Source organism: Bos mutus, chromosome 10, assembly GCF_027580195.1.
Source record: "Bos mutus isolate GX-2022 chromosome 10, NWIPB_WYAK_1.1, whole genome shotgun sequence".
Lineage (NCBI taxonomy): Eukaryota > Metazoa > Chordata > Mammalia > Artiodactyla > Bovidae > Bos > Bos mutus.
In genome coordinates, this window is record NC_091626.1 from 26276303 (window position 1) to 26294173 (window position 17871).

The 17871-nt window shown below is 44.2% G+C and overlaps 1 protein-coding gene across 4 annotated transcripts in view; it reads left to right on the forward strand.

The window, feature by feature from the left end:
- Nucleotides 1-6792: 6792 nt before the first annotated feature.
- Nucleotides 6793-17871, forward strand: part of MAP3K9 (mitogen-activated protein kinase kinase kinase 9) — an 86911-nt gene continuing 75832 nt past the window's right edge. For all 4 annotated transcript variants that reach the window (XM_070377629.1, XM_070377631.1, XM_070377630.1 and 1 more), the window contains exons 1-2: nucleotides 6793-7565; nucleotides 15978-16391. In XM_070377629.1, coding sequence (XP_070233730.1) covers nucleotides 7166-7565; nucleotides 15978-16391 — 814 coding nt within the window. In that variant the 5' untranslated portion in view covers nucleotides 6793-7165. The remainder of the gene's footprint in view (nucleotides 7566-15977; nucleotides 16392-17871) is intronic.

Consider the following 17871-nt stretch of genomic DNA (forward strand, 5'->3'; position numbering starts at 1 on the left):
TATTCTGTTTTGTAAATTAATAGTTTTAAAAAACACTTTCCAGAAGACCTGAGAATAGGGTGATATTCATTTATCAAATCAAGCTTTAGGCTCGAATAATAGTAACTGTTATTATAGTTTTATTTATTTATTTAGGCTTAATTAATTTATTTAGGCTCAGTTATCAACTGTGGTGTTGGAGAAGACTCTTGAGAGTCCCTTGGACTGCAAGGAGATCCAACCAGTCCATTCTGAAGGAGATCAGCCCTGGGATTTCTTTGGAAGGAATGATGCTAAAGCTGAAACTCCAGTACTTTGGCCACCTCATGCGAAGAGTTGACTCATTGGAAAAGACTCTGATGCTGGGAGGGATTGGGGGCAGGAGGAGAAGGGGACGACAGAGGATGAGATGGCTGGATGGCATCACTGACTCGATGGACGTGAGTCTCAGTGAACTCCGGGAGTTGGTGGTGGACAGGGAGGCCTGGCATGCTGCATTCATGGGGTCGCAAAGAGTCGGACACAACTGAGCGACTGATCTGATCTGATCTGATCAATAAAATAAATAAATTTTATTTCTTTAGGCTCAAATAATAATAACTATTATTATTTTGGGCTCCAAATCACGGCAGATGGTGACTGCAGCCATGAAATTAAAAGACACTTGCTCCTTGGAAGAAAAGTTGTGACCAGCCCAGACAGCATATTAAAAAGCAGAGACATTATTTTGCCAACAAAGGTCCATCTAGTCAAAGCTTTGGTAGTCATGTATGGATGTGAGAGTTGGACTATAAAGAAAATTGAGCACAAAAGAACTGATGCTTTTGAACTGTGGTGTTGGAGAAGACTCTTGAGAGTCCCCTGGACAGCAAGGAGACCAAACCAGTCAGTCTTAAAGGAAATCAGTCCTGAATGTTCATTGGAAGGACTGATGCTGAAGCTGAAACTCCAATACTTTGGCCACCTGATGCAAAGAACTGACTCACTGGAAAACACCCTGATGCTGGGAAAGATTGAAGGCAGGAGGAGAAGGGGATGACAGAGGATAAGATGGTTGCATGGCATCACTGACTTGATGGACATGAGTTTGAACAGCTTCAGGAATTGGTGATGGACAGGAAAGCCTGGCGTGCTGCAGTCCATGGGGTCTCAAAGAGTTGGAAACGACTGAGCAACTGAACTGAATAATAACTACTACTACTATTTGACAACTCTGTATTAAGCATATAATATACATCCTGTCATTTAATCCTTCCAGGAGCCCAGTGAGATAGTATTATCCCTAATTTCCAGACGAGGGATCCGGAGGTACCAGGGCATTAACTTGCCTAATGGCAAACAATGAGTATGAATTCTGATTCAGTCAAAATCCAAGGCCCCAAACTTTAATCATCAGTCTGTGATACTTGTTTGCTTTTTATCCCTCCTTTATCCTTCCTAACTTCCCTCCCTCCTTCTTTCTCTCTTTTCTTTCCTTTCCTTTTTCCTTCCTTCTTGTTTTTAAAGGGAAAGGCCTGGTTCAACTCCCAGTCAAGAAGTCTCTGCAGTTTCCTAGGGTGCCATTAATTAATTTCTTCCCTTGAGTGTTTCTGTGGGGGATGGACAGAGGAAAGAAGAAAATAAATATGCTAAATATCTAGTGGGTGTTAAGCATACTAAGAACTTTTGTGTGCTAAGTTGCTTCAGTCATGTCCATCTCTGTGATCCCATGGACTATAGCCTGCTAGGCTCCTCTGTCCATGGGATTCCAGGCAAGAATACTGGAGTGGGTTGCCATGCCCTCCTCCAGGGAATCTTCCCGACTCAGGGATCAAACCCATGTCTCTTACATCTCCTAGATTTGCAGGCCAGTTCTTTACCCACTGAGCCACCTGGGAAGCCCTCTAAGGCTGGTATTTCTGTCCATTGCATTGATTTCCATCTTCATGATTCCTAGACTCCACTATTTAAGCTGTAAACATCCTTCGATGCCAAACTTAAGCACCTCCTTATCCATTCGTCATCTATTCTCATCCTCAGAGATGGCAACATTTGATCATCTCCCAGCACTGTGTAAAAGCTTTCAGAGCTAACCTTTTGTCTGCTTAACCAAACCCAGACTTTTTTCTCAGTCTGGTATTTAAGTCAGTCATTCAGTCACAAACACGTGCTGAGAGCCAATTATGTGCCAGATACACTCTAGGTGCTGGGACAACTGTGGAGAACCAGAGAGACAGTTGCTGCCCTCATAGTGAACAAGCTAGATAGTAAATAATTACAAATAATGAATTAAATACTCACTCCTCTGAATCAAGTGATTACAAGGCCCTCAACAAATGTGGTCTCAACCCATCTTTTCAGAGTTCTTTCTCATCCTTTTACTCCACCCCTGGGCTTACTCAGGCTTACCCACCTCTGCAGCTGGGCCCATGCTCATCCTCTACTTCTGAATGCAGGTTCCTCCCTCTTCCCCACATCCACCTCCAGGACCAGCTTTAGTTCTGCCTCTTCCATGAAACCTGGCTAGACAACCTCTGCTAGACAGCTTTAGCCTGAAGGATCTTCCCTCATTTGAATTCCTAGCACTTATCCATTCAACAAATATTTACTGAATGACTTCTTGAAATGTTTGATGAATGAATGACTCTTCATGAGGTTCTAAACACATGCTATGGTATCCAAGATTTAAGTTATGTGGGGAATTAGACGTTTCCTACTGAGACAGATCCCAAGGTTTTTTTTTTTTCTTCTGGATAGGGGAGGAGTCGAGATAAAAACTGTATAGTAAAACATACAATATCAAGCAAAATGACAATAAAAATTGCCCATACTCATAATTCTACCACTTGAAAGAGATCACCATTGATGATTATTCTCTTTTTAGTTTTTTTTTTTTTTTCTGTTTGTTTCTCTCTGTTAATACCATTTTGGAAAATTCATTGTTGCCCCAAATTAAATTTTTATTAAGAAGATCTTCTTTCTTGTGTTTTTAAAAAACACAAAATGCCTGTACCCACTCCCTGCTTGCTCTCTTCTGCTTAGGAGTGGCATAGTTTTATTTTGAACAAAATTTAGAGAATTTATGCAAAGACTCACCTGTATCTTTTCCAGTTCACTGAATCTATGTACAAGAAGAATCCGAACACTGTTTTAGGGCATTTACTCAGAAGTCTTTTCTCAAGACCTATTCCAGTTGATCTTTAGACCACATTCTACCCTCCCTTCTTCAAGACCTGAAATGGGTGGTGGTTTTTGTTTAGTCCCTCAGTCGTGTCTGACTCTGTGTGACCTCATGGATTGCAGCCCGCCAGTCTCTTCTGTTCATGGGATTTCCCAGGCAAGAATACTGGAGTGGGTAGCCATTTCTTGGCATACAGTGTAGTCACACTCATGTGCAAACCACAGAATCTCAGGTCTGTAAGATGACAGATCTTCCAGATCACCCCTTCTCTTTAAGGATGAGCAGACGGTTTAGTACTTGCCCAAGATCTTGCAGCTGGTGGCAGCAAAGCTGGAGATGCCAGCCCTGGTTATCTTTTCAAATTGCCTCACTGTCTTCAGTTTGTCTAAAGATTAACCCCAAACTGAAACAACAAAAAGAATAAAATACTTAGGAATATATCTACCTAAAGAAACAAAAGACCTATATATAGAAAACTATAAAACTCTGGTGAAAGAAATCAAAGAGGACACTAATAGATGAAGAAATATACCGTGTTCATGGATTGGAAGAATCAATCTAGTGAAAATGAGTATACTACCCAAAGCAATCTATAGATTCAATGCAATCCCTATCAAGCTACCAACAGTATTTTCCACAGAGCTAGAACAAATAATTTCACAATTTGTATGGAAATACAAAAAACCTCAAATGGCCAAAGCAATCTTGAGAAAGAAGAATGGAACTGGAGAAATCAACCTGCCTGACTTCAGGCTCTACTACAAAGCCACAGTCATCAAGACAGTATGGTACTGGCACAAAGACAGAAATATAGATCAATGGAACAAAATAGAAAGCCCAGAGATAAATCCACACACCTATGGACACCTTATCTTTGACAAAGGAGGCAAGAACATACAATGGATTAAAGACAATCTCTTTAACAAGTGGTGCTGGGAAAACTGGTCAACCACTTGTAAAAGAATGAAACTAGAACACTTTCTAACACCATACACAAAAATAAACTCAAAATGGATTAAAGATCTAAATGTAAGACCAGAAACTATAAAACCCCTTGAGGAGAACATAGGCAAAACACTCTCCAACATAAATCACAGCAGGATCCTCTATGACCCACCTCCCAGAATATTGGAAATAAAAGCAAAAATAAACAAATGGGACCTAATTAAAATTAAAAGCTTCTGCACAACAAAGGAAACTATAAGCAAGGTGAAAAGACAGTCCTCAGAATGGGAGGAAATAATAGCAAATGAAGCAATTGACAAAGAATTAATCTCAAAAATATACAAGCAACTCCTGCAGCTCAATTCCAGAAAAATAAATGACACAATCAAAAAATGGGCCAAAGAACTAAACAGACATTTCTCCAAAGAAGACATACAGATGGCTAACAAATACATGAAAAGATGCTCAGCATCACTAATTATCAGAGAAATGCAAATCAAAACCACAATGAGGTACCATTTCACACCAGTCAGAATGGGTGCTATCCAAAAGTCTACAAGCAATAAATGCTGGAGAGGGTGTGAGGAAAGGGAATCCTCTTACACTGTTGGTGGGAATGCAAGCTAGTACAGCCACTATGGAGAACAGTGTGGAGATTCCTTAACAAACTGGAAATAGAACTGCCATATGACCCAGCAATCCCACTGCTGGGCATACACACCGAGGAAACCAGAATTGAAAGAGACACATGTACCCCAATGTTCATCACAGCACGGTTTATAATAGCCAGGACATGGAAGCAACCTAGATGTCCATCAGCAGATGAGTGGACAAGAAAGCTGTGGTACATATACACCATGGAGTATTACTCAGCCATTAAAAAGAATACATTTGAATCAGTTCTAATGAGGTGAATGAAACTGGAACCTATTATACAGAGTGAAGTAAGCCAGAAAGAAAAACACCAATATAGTATACTAACGCATATATATGGAATTTAGAAAGATGGTAACAATAACCCTGTATGTAAGACAGCAAAAGAGACACAGATGTCTAGAACAGTCTTTTGGACTCTGTGGAAGAGGGTGAGGGTGGGATGATTTGGGAGAATGGCATTGAAACATGTATAATATCATATGTGAAATGAATCACCAGTCCAGGTTCGATGCATGATACAGGATGCTTAGGGCTGGTGCACTGGGATGACCCAGAGGGATGGTATGGGGAGGGAGGTGGGAGGCGGGGTTCAGGATGGGGAACACATGTGCACCTGTGGCGGATTCATGTTGATGTATGGTAAAACCAATATAATACTGTAAAGTAATTAACCTCCAATTAAAATAAATAAATTTTAAAAAATGAAATTAAATAACAACAACAATAAAAAACGTGAAGCACTAAACTTGCCAAGTAAATCAGACCTATTCCTACCACGGAAGGGGAAAACTTCAGCACAGATCAGGCAGGACCTCTCAGTATGGGCTTATTTTGAAAAGTCACAGAATCTTCTCATTGAAAATCTATATTGCTGTGAAAGAATTTAAGCACAGAAGAAATGTTCGGGGCCACCTATCTCTTTCTTAAGGTTTGAGAAGTGGAGGATAACAAAAAGATAGATGGAAAGTCTGCCTTGCAGTATCGTTTTGTGTGTATATTCAGCTTTGATTCTTAATCTGATTTCTACAGAGGTTACCGCGATCCAAGGTGCAATTCCCCCAGATGAAAGAAATTCAAGATTTGTAGAAAAATGGAGTCTCTTCAGAGAGACCAAGCCCACTTCAACCGACAGCTTTCCCACCCTCAAATTGAGCCCCAATAAAGTGATCTCTCTCTCTCTCTCTCTCTTCGTCTGAATTCTAAAAATCGATGATATTGGACTCTCTTCCAACAAAAACCCAAGGAAGGGCAAGCTGTATGCAGCGCTCATAAAGGGCAAGAACTGTAGTTTTAAGAGTTCTAAAGAGCATTCCAGTGGGCCTGAAGGCCTTAATAGACGAAAGGTTACAGATGGAGTAGGGGTGCAATTCAGTCGGAGGGGAGTCGAAGCTGATCCACCTGGTAGGGACTGGGGCAGAGGCATCTCCAAGAGAAGGGAGAATCCAAATGTAAGAAGGAGCTGGAGAAGAAAGAGCTCTCCCAGAGGGCGCTACCCAGCTCGCCTCTCCTCCGCTCACTCTCAAAAGCTCACTTTAAGATCAAGAACACAGGTGGTGCCCAATGGGATTCCCTACCCCTTCGCAGCAAACAAAGGGAGCGGTCTCCTTCAGCCTTTTTGGTCTGAATGAGGAGGGCTCGGCTCTACCTTTGCGGAACCACCCATTACTTTCTCAGGCGCCCAATGAAACCGCAGCCTCTTCCTTGAACACTCCCAGGAAACGGACAGGTAGCTCAGACCAATGGTTGGAGCTGCGACGGGCCAATGGGAGAGAGAAATGGGTCAACCTGGGGTTTGAGAATGAGCGAGCCCGCACAGGGCGGGGGACGGGGACAGGGGGACCCGTGACGTATGAGCAGGGTAGATGGAGAGGGGCGGGGTGGATGGCTGGCGGGGGTCCGTGGCGGCCAATGGAAAGACCGGATAGCCCGGGGGGCGGGCCCGGGAGCAGAGAGGCCCCGCCCCCTCGGGTCCGCAGGGCTGGGGTGGAGCCAGGTCCGCGTCAGGTGGTCCAGGGCGTGAGGGCGGCGCAGGGGGCGGGGCGCAGCGCGGAGCAGGGAGCAGCGGCCGGCTGGCGGCGGCGGCGGCGGCGGCAGCGGCGGGCGGCTGCTGGCACCAGCTGCGCGAGCAGGTTACCCGCGGCGGAGGTAGCCAGGCCGCCCCAGAGTGGCGATCGCGAAGGCTAGGGCTCCGGCCCGCCTCGCCCCGATGCTGCGGTGAGCACTCCAGCTCCGCGCACTTGTCGCCGCGCCCCGCCGGCCCCAGCCCCGAGCGATCCGGCGTTCCCCGCCCCGCCAACCCCGGCCCTACCTGAGGCCGCCGTCGGGGGAGGGGTGTCCCCCCAGCTCTGCGGAGCCGCATGAACAATAGGCGGCGGCGGCTCCTGCGGGCGGCGGCAGCCCCGCACCCTATGGATCGGCCGCTCCATGGAGCCCTCCAGAGCGCTTCTCGGCTGCCTGGCGAGCGCCGCCGCTGCCGCCCCGCCGGGGGAGGATGGAGCCGGGGCTGGGGCCGAGGAGGAGGAAGAAGAGGAGGAGGAGGCGGTGGCGGCCCCCCGGGAGCTGGGCTGCGGCGCGCCGCTGCCCTACTGGACGGCCGTGTTCGAGTACGAGGCGGCGGGCGAGGACGAGCTGACCCTGCGGCTGGGCGACGTGGTGGAGGTGCTGTCCAAGGACTCGCAGGTGTCCGGCGACGAGGGCTGGTGGACCGGGCAGCTGAACCAGCGAGTGGGCATCTTCCCGAGCAACTACGTGACCCCGCGCAGCGCCTTCTCCAGCCGCTGCCAGCCCGGCGGCGAGGACCCCAGTTGCTACCCGCCCATTCAGTGTAAGGCGAAGGCGGGCCCGGGAGCCCGGCGGGGGAGGGGGGCGGGGGATGATGGAGGCCTGGGGATGATTGCGGAGGGAGGGGAGACCTCCCTGAGGGTTAGGTTGGGGTGGGCAATGATTGACCTGGGTGTGTGTGTGTGTGCGCGCGCGCGCTCAGGCTGCACGGGCTTTGGTGGGTGCAGTGGGTAAGATAGACACGCCGCAGGCAGGCCTCGCCTGGAACCTCGGGCGCTTGGGCTTCTTCACCTTCACCTGACCACCTCAGCAGCAGCTCGATTCCACATCCTGAAGCCCCAACACCACCGCCCCCCCCCCCACCCCGCCCCGCAAATCTGGCAGGATTTTAGGCAAGCTGGTGGTTTCTGTAATAACCTTAGTCCTCAAATCGGGGACCTTCCCGACCTCTTCTATCGCCTGTCCTCGCCCCTTACTTTTGGTTTAAAGGAGATGGTGGTGTCTCCCTCAGGGCCGAGCTGGTTCACAAGTCCTGGAAGCCTCTGAAACACCTTTGAAATACCATGTTGATTTCTTCGATCCTAATCTTGTATCTCAAAAGTGGTACCTTTAGGAGTCTTATTGAATAATGTGCTAAGAAGGGTGTGTGTGTGAGAGAGAGAGAGAGAGTGGGTGGAGGGGCAGGTGATGAGTGGAGAAATGATAGAGAGGGTAAAGTATGTCATTCCCCCCAGAGAGATCAGGAGCACAGGGTAGAGTGGTTAAATCCCAGCCCCTTGACCCCTAGACAATATATTTTCTCCTTTCTTCTCACCCTAGATCTTTGCCTATATTTGGTATTTGCCAAATCTCAGGGGAATGATACCCAGGGGTCCCTCCCAGGGCCTTTCTTCCAGTGTCCTGGTTTTCACCAATTTCCCAGGAGCCCCCTATAACACACCCTGTAATGAATTTTTCTTTGTTTTTTTTCAAAGGAGTTAACTTGCTATTAGAATCCTTTAATCCGTGATGCTAGGTGGTTTTAGAAGAAAGATGTAAATATCTCCCGGTACAGTTTACACTATTTTGCATTTGAGGGTTTCCATAATTTCTTTCCTGTTAAAAAAGTATTGTTAGTACACATGTATCTTTATTTATTCCATGTTTTATGTACTTTTCCCCTTAGATTTAAAAAATCATTACCGAGGGATAACTTTAAATAGTTTAAAACTTTCACTTGTAACAGTTATTTCTCTGGTCCTATGACTTATTTTCACCCAAGCAATTGTATTTTATCTTAACCTGTTTACTAAATAACAGCCATTAGTATAAAAATCATAGCCTCTTTCCTTGTTTTGACTGTCAAATTGACATTCAAGTATATAGCTTCCTTTGTTTTCTCTCTGTTTTATTCAATTAAAAACTTCCTGCTTCTGCTATTTGATCTTTATAATACCTGGAGGTGACAAATTACATTGTTTCCAGTTGTTGCATCTTTTTGGCTCTAGTGCTGGAAAAGTGAAGGCTAAAGGTCCTAGCATATAATGTCCCAAATAGTGTTGAGGATGAACTCGGTCGCATACTGGAAGAGATGTTGGTCTGGCATGTTAGAGAGTAGTGTAGTTTAAACATGTCATATTTTGAGGTTCTTTGTGGGTGATGTTTGGTGATTTGTTTTTCAGAGACATCTGGTGTCAGAGTAGAAGAGCTCTGTGAGGTTCCTGAGCAGGAACTGAGTTTCTTTAGTATCTTTAGTGCTCCCACTGTCAGAGCAGTCAGGAGTGAACCTGACCGAGGCTGGAAGAACCCATGCACAGAAAGCCAGATAGGTCCACACTGCACCATGTTAGAAGCTCCTTCTCCGTTGGGTGCCCAGGGCTTCACCTTTACGGTAACAAAAGTTACCTTGGATAGAATAGATTCCTATATCTAAAACTCAGATGATGAGAAATTAGGAAGCATCTTGTACTTACTGAAATAATTGACTTGAACAACATTGCATTTGAAGGTCTTGTTAAGTTATTTAGCCACACTGGGAGTTCTGATCTTGACTGGGCTTAATTCTTGATAATTCAGAAAATTTAGTTCTAATCAAAACCCAATAAGAGTGCCCAGCGAAAGAGAGATACTGTGTTAAATACCAGGGGATAAAGAAATGAGAAAGTGAGGAGGTACTTAAAAGTCACACATGAGGGAAACTGGTGATGTAAATATATAATTTCAGTGCAGTGCTTTGCTAAAAGAAGTTGCTGATCTGATCAAGTGTTTCTGGTCTGTATGCTGTGTCCATCGGTTCAGTTACTGTCACTCAGAAAATAAAGACAAAGAAAAAAGACAAAGTCTTGTCTCCAAAGACTTTGAATGAAATTGAGCCTTTGACAACTTTTTCCCAGTTAGTTTTTCGAACTTCCTCTTTGGGGCATGAATTTTGCTATTAGATTGTGAATAGAAGACACAAAAGTGTTAGTGACTCTGTAGTGTCTGACTCTTTGCGACCCCATGGACTCAAGTCAGCCAGGCTCCTCTCTATGCATGAAATTCTCCAGGCAAGAATACTGGAGTGGGTTGCCATGAATAATGTTCAGTTTTAGTTTCAAATGCTGCTTTTCAGAGTGAAACTTTTGTTGCAGACTTTAATCAAAACAGAAGAGGAGGAAATTGCTAAATCTTGTGACAAGGAAAACATATAGGAAGGATATTATAAATCATCCAACACTCATAGAGTGCTTTTATCTTCTCCAATGTAGATATTAGAATTTAGCTCTCTGTGGGGCTGACAAATATAAATAACCCAGGAGCATGCTCATCTTCTTTATTTTAGTGAAAGGTGGAAAATGTACAGTTATATCATCTTTGGAGATCTATCACCGTAGGTATTGAGAAAAAGTTTCTCTTACAGGAGAGTTGTTTTTGTTTCCAAGCAGGGCATAAATTAAGGATATGATTGATTTACATTTCTTTTTCTTGTACTCACCAGAAATATAAGGGTATATTTTCAGATGTACTTAAGATTTTTAAATGAGTGATGTGTGTACTATTCACTTACCCCAAACTCATCAGAATGTGCCTATATGTTTAGTTTCTAAGGATACATTTGAGAGACTCCAAGACTGAAAGAAATAAGGATTTTTTCCTGATATTCCTGGAAATATTCTTCCACAGAAACCGAAATATGTGCTGCATGAGACTTGACCTGATTCTTACTTAAAACCAGGTCTTGACAGGAGCAGGGAAGGGAAGGAGTCCCACATGTTCTCAGCTGCAGTGATAGTCTAGTTTCGATCCACAAGGACTTCCTAACAGGGAAGAGAAAGGAGAGGACCCTCCCCACATCCCCCACTATTCTGTCTTCTGTCTGCTTGTAAGTTCTCTTCTATGCTTTTCTTGAAGGCTGGTCAAAATATTTCCTTGACTAAATAGCAAGAACATGAGAGTTTATGTTCTACACACAGAGAGAGAGAGAGAGATCATGGCTTTGCCTTCCCCACAGAGGTTTTCTGTCTTCTGTGGAATGCCATCTGAGGAGCTGTCCTTTCAGCACCCTCGTTCAGAATCACATCTTTTAAGTCCTCATGTTCCAAATAGGAAAAGGACTGCGTCAAGGCTGTATATTGTCACCTTGCTTATTTAACTTATATGCAGAGTACATCATGAGAAACGCTGGGCTGGAAGAAGCACAAGCTGGAATCAAGATTGCCGGGAGAAATATCAATAACCTCAGATATGCAGATGACACCACCCTTATGGCAGAAAGTGAAGAGGAACTCAAAAGCCTCTTGATGAAAGTGAAAGAGGAGAGTGAAAAAGTTGGCTTAAAGCTCAACATTCAGAAAACGAAGATCATGGCATCTGGTCCCATCCCTTCATGGGAAATAGATGGGGAAACAGTGGAAACAGTGTCAGACTTTATTTTTTTGGGCTCCAAAATCACTGCAGATGGTGACTGCAGCCATGAAATTAAAAGACGCTTACTCCTTGGAAGAAAAGTTATGACCAACCTAGATAGCACATTCAAAAGCAGACACATTACTTTGCTAACATAGGTCCGTCTAGTCAAGGCTATGGTTTTTCCAGTGGTCATGTATGGATGTGAGAGTTGGACTGTGAAGAAGGCTGAGCATCAAAGAATTGATGCTTTTGAACTGTGGTGTTGGAGAAGACTCTTGAGAGTCCCTTGGACTGCACGGAGATCCAACCAGTTCATTCTGAAGGAGATCAGCCCTGGGATGTCTTTGGAGGGAATGATGCTAAAGCTGAAACTCCAGTACTTTGGCCACCTCATGCAAAGAGTTGACTCATTGGAAAAGACTCTGATGCTGGGAGGGATTGGGGGCAGGAGGAGAAGGGGTCAACAGAGGATGAGATGGCTGGATGGCATCACTGACTCGATGGATGTGAGTTTGAGTGAACTCCGGGAGTTGGTGATGGACAGGAAGGCCTGGTGTGCTGCGATTCAGGGGGTCGCAAAGAGTCGGACATGACAGAGTGACTGAACTGAACTGAACTGAACTGATGTTTAAATAAGAGGCTTCCCTGGTGTCTTAGTGGTGAAGAATCTGCCTGCCAATGCAGGATCCATGGGTTCATTCCCTGGGTTGGGAAGATCCTCTGGAGAAGGAAATGGCAACCCACTCCAGTATTCTTGCCTGGGAAATCCCTTGGACAGAGGAACCTGGTGGGCTATAGTCCATGGGGTTGAAAAGAGTTGAACGTGACTTAGTGACTAAACAACGATGATAAGTGTTTAAATAAATATTTAACACCTCCTGTGTGTTCACAACTATGCTTCAGACCAGAGGAAAGAAGAGGGTGGATACACAAGAAAATACAGCACTTAATTTCCTTAAGGAGAATTCAGATATCTGAGGAATAAGATATGTAAATATGCATTTATTAAATAGGCACCTACCTTTTCATCCATGAAAAAAAATCTGGTAGGAAAAAATATGAGTGCTCCCTCCATGACCCCTTAAGGGATTCCTAACATAACTTACATTTTTCTCCAGGAAGGTTCTAATCTCTTTTTGACGTAGGCATATTTTTTCTTGTTCATGTAATAGATAAGATAAGAATTAGTAATCAGTCAAGATTCTTATTAGGACCTAAAAACACTCAAGCTACTTTAAACAGAAAACAATTTAGTAGAAGAAATTGGGTGCTTGTAGATTTGTTGGAAGGGCAGGGAGAAGGAAGAGGCTCTTGGCTAGAACTATGGGACCAACTCGCAGTCCATTGCAGACCTGGCCCACCAGACAAGCTGCTTCTCTGAGAAGGTACAGAATCAGGAGTTACCATTGAAGTTGACTTCTCCAATACCCTGTTGTAGTTGCTGTCTGGAGATTAGGTGACTACTTGGCCTTGCAACATTCCTTCTACATCTGCAAAACTAGTAAGCTACCCCCATGAACTATAACCCACCAGGTTCCTCTGTCCATGGGATTCTCCTGGCAAGAATACTGGAGTAGGGTGCCTTTTCCTTCTCCAGGGGATCTTCCTGGCCCAGGGATTGAACCCACATCTCTTAATCTCCTGCATTGGCAGAAAGATTCTTTACTACTAGCGCCACTTGGGAAGCCTAATAATTGGACACTGATTTGATATTATAGAAAACCCACTTCTCCACAGCCATGCTTACCAGGAGAAGCAGCAAGGAGATGGTCTCCATATCACTTCTGCCTTCTGAATCTTACGCATCTCATTGGCTGAACCAGCACTCTGTCAAGAAGTCTGGGAAATATAGTTTTTAAACTTTCCAGCTTCTGTAGTACTGAAAGGTATACTGGAGGATTGTAGAATGGATGTAGATTATTAGTCTGCAGGACACACCATTTATTTTTCAAGAAGGGTACTAGATAAGGTGATGATCTTTTGTTGTTGCTGTCATTTATTTACTTTTGTTCTCATAAAACTTTTAAATTTATTTTTTAATTGGAAGAAAATTGCTTTACAATGTTGTGTTGGTCACTGAGGTGATAATCCTGAACAATTGGAACTTTGAGGGTGCAAATGGGCCACATATTTTGTATACTTAAAGGCAGTCCGACTAACTTCCTAAGAGTTTTCTTTGTGCAGACTGCCAGGTAAATTACAAAATATAAATGAACATTAGCCCTAGATAGGATGGAAATGCTATAACTGAGCAGGAACCTAGTTCTGAACACCACCAGCATCTGAATGGAGAATAGAGACATTGTGGAGCTGGCTGAGAATAGAAAAGAACAGTCTGCAGTGGGCATCTCCTCTTTCGGTCTTGCCAAGAGTTCAGAAATATGTGATCTTTGTGTTCAGTTTTTTCTTTTGTAGCAGTGTGACTATTCTCTGTATTTGTTTCAGGAGGTCCAGTTCCAGCTTTTCCCCAGATCTGAGTTTGATTTCTTTCATACTGAAGTAGATTCTCCCCATTTTGCTTTACTCTCTATTGGTCTCCAGCTGAATGTTCAGCACGTAAAGGACAGTGGTGTGTCAGGCAGAGAGGATCAGCCCTCATGCATCTTGCAGTCTAGTAGGAAAATAGGCATTGAACAAGTAATTATAACTTTGTTGAGTCTTGCCAATAGAGACTGCTATGGGAGTGCTTGATGGAGGCCTGGCCTCGTTTAGTAGAGGGGTTAGGAAAAGTTCCTCTAGGAGATTATAGTTAAGCTGAGACTTGAGACCAGCTGGGTCAGCTAGGTGAAGACAAGGGAAGAGACTGAGAAGACAGAGAATAGGGTTTTCATGAGAGAAACATGAAATAGCACTTCACTTGTACAGCAACACCATATCTAACTCAAGATTCATAATCACTTGTGGTTATTATTCTCTATCCATGGAAGTTTTTCCAAACAGCTAAAGATACAGTCAAGTATGGTAGATTCAAACTCTGGATTTGGGATGGGAAATGAGAGGGTGGGGGTGTCACTGGGAACCTCAGGGCTGGAACTGTGGTGGGGGTAAGATGTTGCCTTGGAGACTCCTCTTTCTTGCACACTTTAATCACCAGGTCCTGGTAAAACCAAGTTTTGAAGATCTCCTGATTTTTTCCCCTGATCTCCAGCCTTCACGGCTCCTGAGATTTGACTCTTGTGCTTATGTACCTGGATTACTGCAACGGTCTCCTTAGTGGTCCTCTTTGCTATTACGTTCCACATAGCTGCCAGAGTTGATTTTCTTTCTAAGTCACAAGTCTGACCCCAGCAAGACTTTGAGCCTCATCTACCCTAATGCATATAATCCAGCTGCCCTGGACTCCTGAAATTCCTGATAGGCTATATACCTTCATGCACATGTTCTTTCCCTTACCCCCACCCCCGCCTTTTCTCTTTATTGAAGTAGAGTTGATTTACAATGCTGTGTTAATTTCTGCTGTATAGCGAAGTGATCCAGTTATGCATATACTTACTTTCTTCCTTATATTCTTTTCCATTATGGTTTATCACAAGATGCTGAATGCAGTTCCCTTGTAGGAACAGCAGGACCTTGTTGTTTATCCGTTCTATATATACTAGTTTGCATCTGCTAACCCCAGACTCCCACTCCGTCCCTCTCCAATACACTCACCCTCTTGGCAGCCCCAAGTCTGCTGTGTCTGTGAGTCTGTTACTGTTTCATAGATAAGTTCATTTGTTTCATAATTTAGATTCCACGTACATGTGATATTATACGGTGTTTGTCTTTCTCTGTCTGACTTCTTCCCTTCCTATGAAAATCTCTAGGTCCGCCCATGTTGTTGCAAATGGCACGATTTCATTCTTTCTTATGGCCGAGTAACATTCAATTGTGTGTGCATCACGTCTTCTTTATCCACTCATCTGTCAGTGGACGTCTAGGTTGTCTCCACCTCATGTCTGCTGTGAATAAGTGCTTCGTGCCCTGTGTTCTGGCTCATGACCTTCCATCTGCCGGGACTGTCTTCTCCACCTTGGTCTTCATTTCCTGATGATAGCCCTTCCTCTCATTCTTTGGGCCCGTTTCAGATGTTTCCTTCCTTGAGAATCCTTTTCCCACCCACCCTCTTAACCCCTGTCCTGTGGTGGGAGTGAGTGATTTCCCTCATCTTCAGATCATACCACCACCGAAGCTCTTTTACACCACACTTTGGCTGTTGTCTGTCTGCCTTGGCACTGTATTACATGCTTCTTGCTACCTGGTATATACACAGTAAAATGTGAACAAGCCACACAAGGACTGATCTCCCCCAGTTTTTCTTTTAGTTAAAATGGTTGCTCTCAGTACAGTATTCTTCATGAAGTTCCAAGTAGAAGTTATTTCGTGAATACTTATTGAATACCTACTATGTGCCAGTCACTAAAGATAACGCGCTGGCCGCAGAAAAAAATGTTACCCACTTTTCCTGTCCTTGGGGAGTTTATTGTGGGGAGACTGAAAAGCCAAGTGAACAGACAGCTTGTTGTGTTTACCCAGCTAGGTAAATGGGTGATTAAATGGTGTTTTTCAAATGTTTTTGACTTGCTCCTTTTTTCCTGTTCTTTCTCAGTGTTAGAGATTGATTTTGCGGAGCTGACCTTGGAAGAGATTATCGGCATCGGGGGCTTTGGGAAGGTCTATCGTGCTTTCTGGATAGGGGATGAGGTCGCTGTGAAAGCAGCTCGCCATGATCCCGACGAGGACATCAGCCAGACCATAGAGAACGTCCGCCAGGAGGCCAAGCTCTTTGCCATGCTGAAGCACCCCAACATCATTGCCCTTCGGGGGGTGTGTCTGAAGGAACCCAACCTCTGCTTGGTCATGGAGTTTGCTCGTGGAGGGCCTTTGAATAGAGTGTTATCTGGGAAAAGGATTCCCCCAGACATCCTGGTGAACTGGGCCGTGCAGATTGCCAGAGGGATGAACTACTTACATGATGAGGCGATTGTCCCCATCATCCACCGTGACCTTAAATCCAGCAACAGTGAGTACAGAGAGGTGGGGCTGGAGGGCTTGAGATCACTTTCAGACCCGGTCATAGCTTGGGTTGAAGTGGATGTCTCAGGAATCTTAGTGGGCAGTGAAATGCCCTGCTTAAAGCCAGTCCATCCTTCGGGAATTCTCTGGCAGTTCAGTGGTTAGGGCTCCGTGCTTCCACTGGAGAGGGCATGGTTGGGGAACCAAGATCTTGTATGCCACATGGCACAGCCAAAAAGAGAAAGAAAAAGGAAAAAAAAAATTACCAAAAAAAAGAGAAGAAAAATACCAAAAAAAGAAAAAAACCCAATTAGCAGGCATGGTTGGCAGTGTGTGACTCTGTGATGTGCTGTTCAAACAAAACACTTAGATGCGTTTTTCCATTTTGAGGGAAGGGTGGGTGCTTCTGAACACAAAAGGAGTTTTCCTCCTCCGTGAAACAATAGATAAAGCAAACCAATACCATCTGTTTGCATTTCTGTCTGAACTATCCAACCTGAGTTCCCACCAGAGAAGGGGTATAAGAGAGAGGAGGCGTGTCGTTGAAGCCATGAGGCCCGTTCAGGTAACCGTGTCAGCTTGGGGAACACGACCTCACTGGTAGACCTACAGCTCTCCTGAGAGCCTCAAGGTGGTATTAATTAATAGTCATAACTACATAGTGTTTAATAGCAGGGAACTGAGAAGTAACTGTTTATTAAACATCTAGAACCCATAAACCAGATTGTAAAGCAAGTGTTAGACATAATTAAATGGTGGGTTGGTATAAACTTCAGTCTCTTTCCTTAGCTGAATCAGCAGGCCTTGGGAGTATGCTTCTTTTGTGTGGTAATTTGGACTTTCCCTGGCCTAAAGTGCATGGTAGAGAGGATACAATTTGCTAAGTGGTATATGCCTAAAGTCACTTTGGGCAGCCTGTCCAGAGAGGAGGGCGTTAGGAGTTTGGGGTCCCAGAAATTTCACGCTCTGTGTCCTTCAGCTTTGAGCCCAGAAATCCTTTAGACCTTGTTTTCCTCCTGGTTGTTCCACATGTGGCTTATTTTTGTCTTGATGCTATTGTGAATCTGTTAACTTTAAAAAATACATTTTAAATAACATAGGTAGTAAGTGCTTTTGTTCTAAAAATTAGGAAGTGTAGATAAACAGAAAGAAGGATCACCCATAATGTTTTCCTTCTGGAAGTGTATATATTGCATTTGGCATATTTTCCCAGACATTTAAAAAGCATATATGGCCCATATATACAGAAATATACTTTCCAACTTACTTTAAAATAGCATTTGTTACCCTTACCTCATCTACATGCATCCTCTTCCCCTTTAATAAGAGCAAATTTCCTCCTGGTGAGTATGGAGCATTAGATATGTATTTTGGATATAATGCATGTGAAGGATTTCAGTTCCATGAAATAAATCTGGTTTCTCTTTTCCTTCTGCCATTATTCTCTCTCTTTACTATATGATTATTCTCATCCTTCCTGCACAATT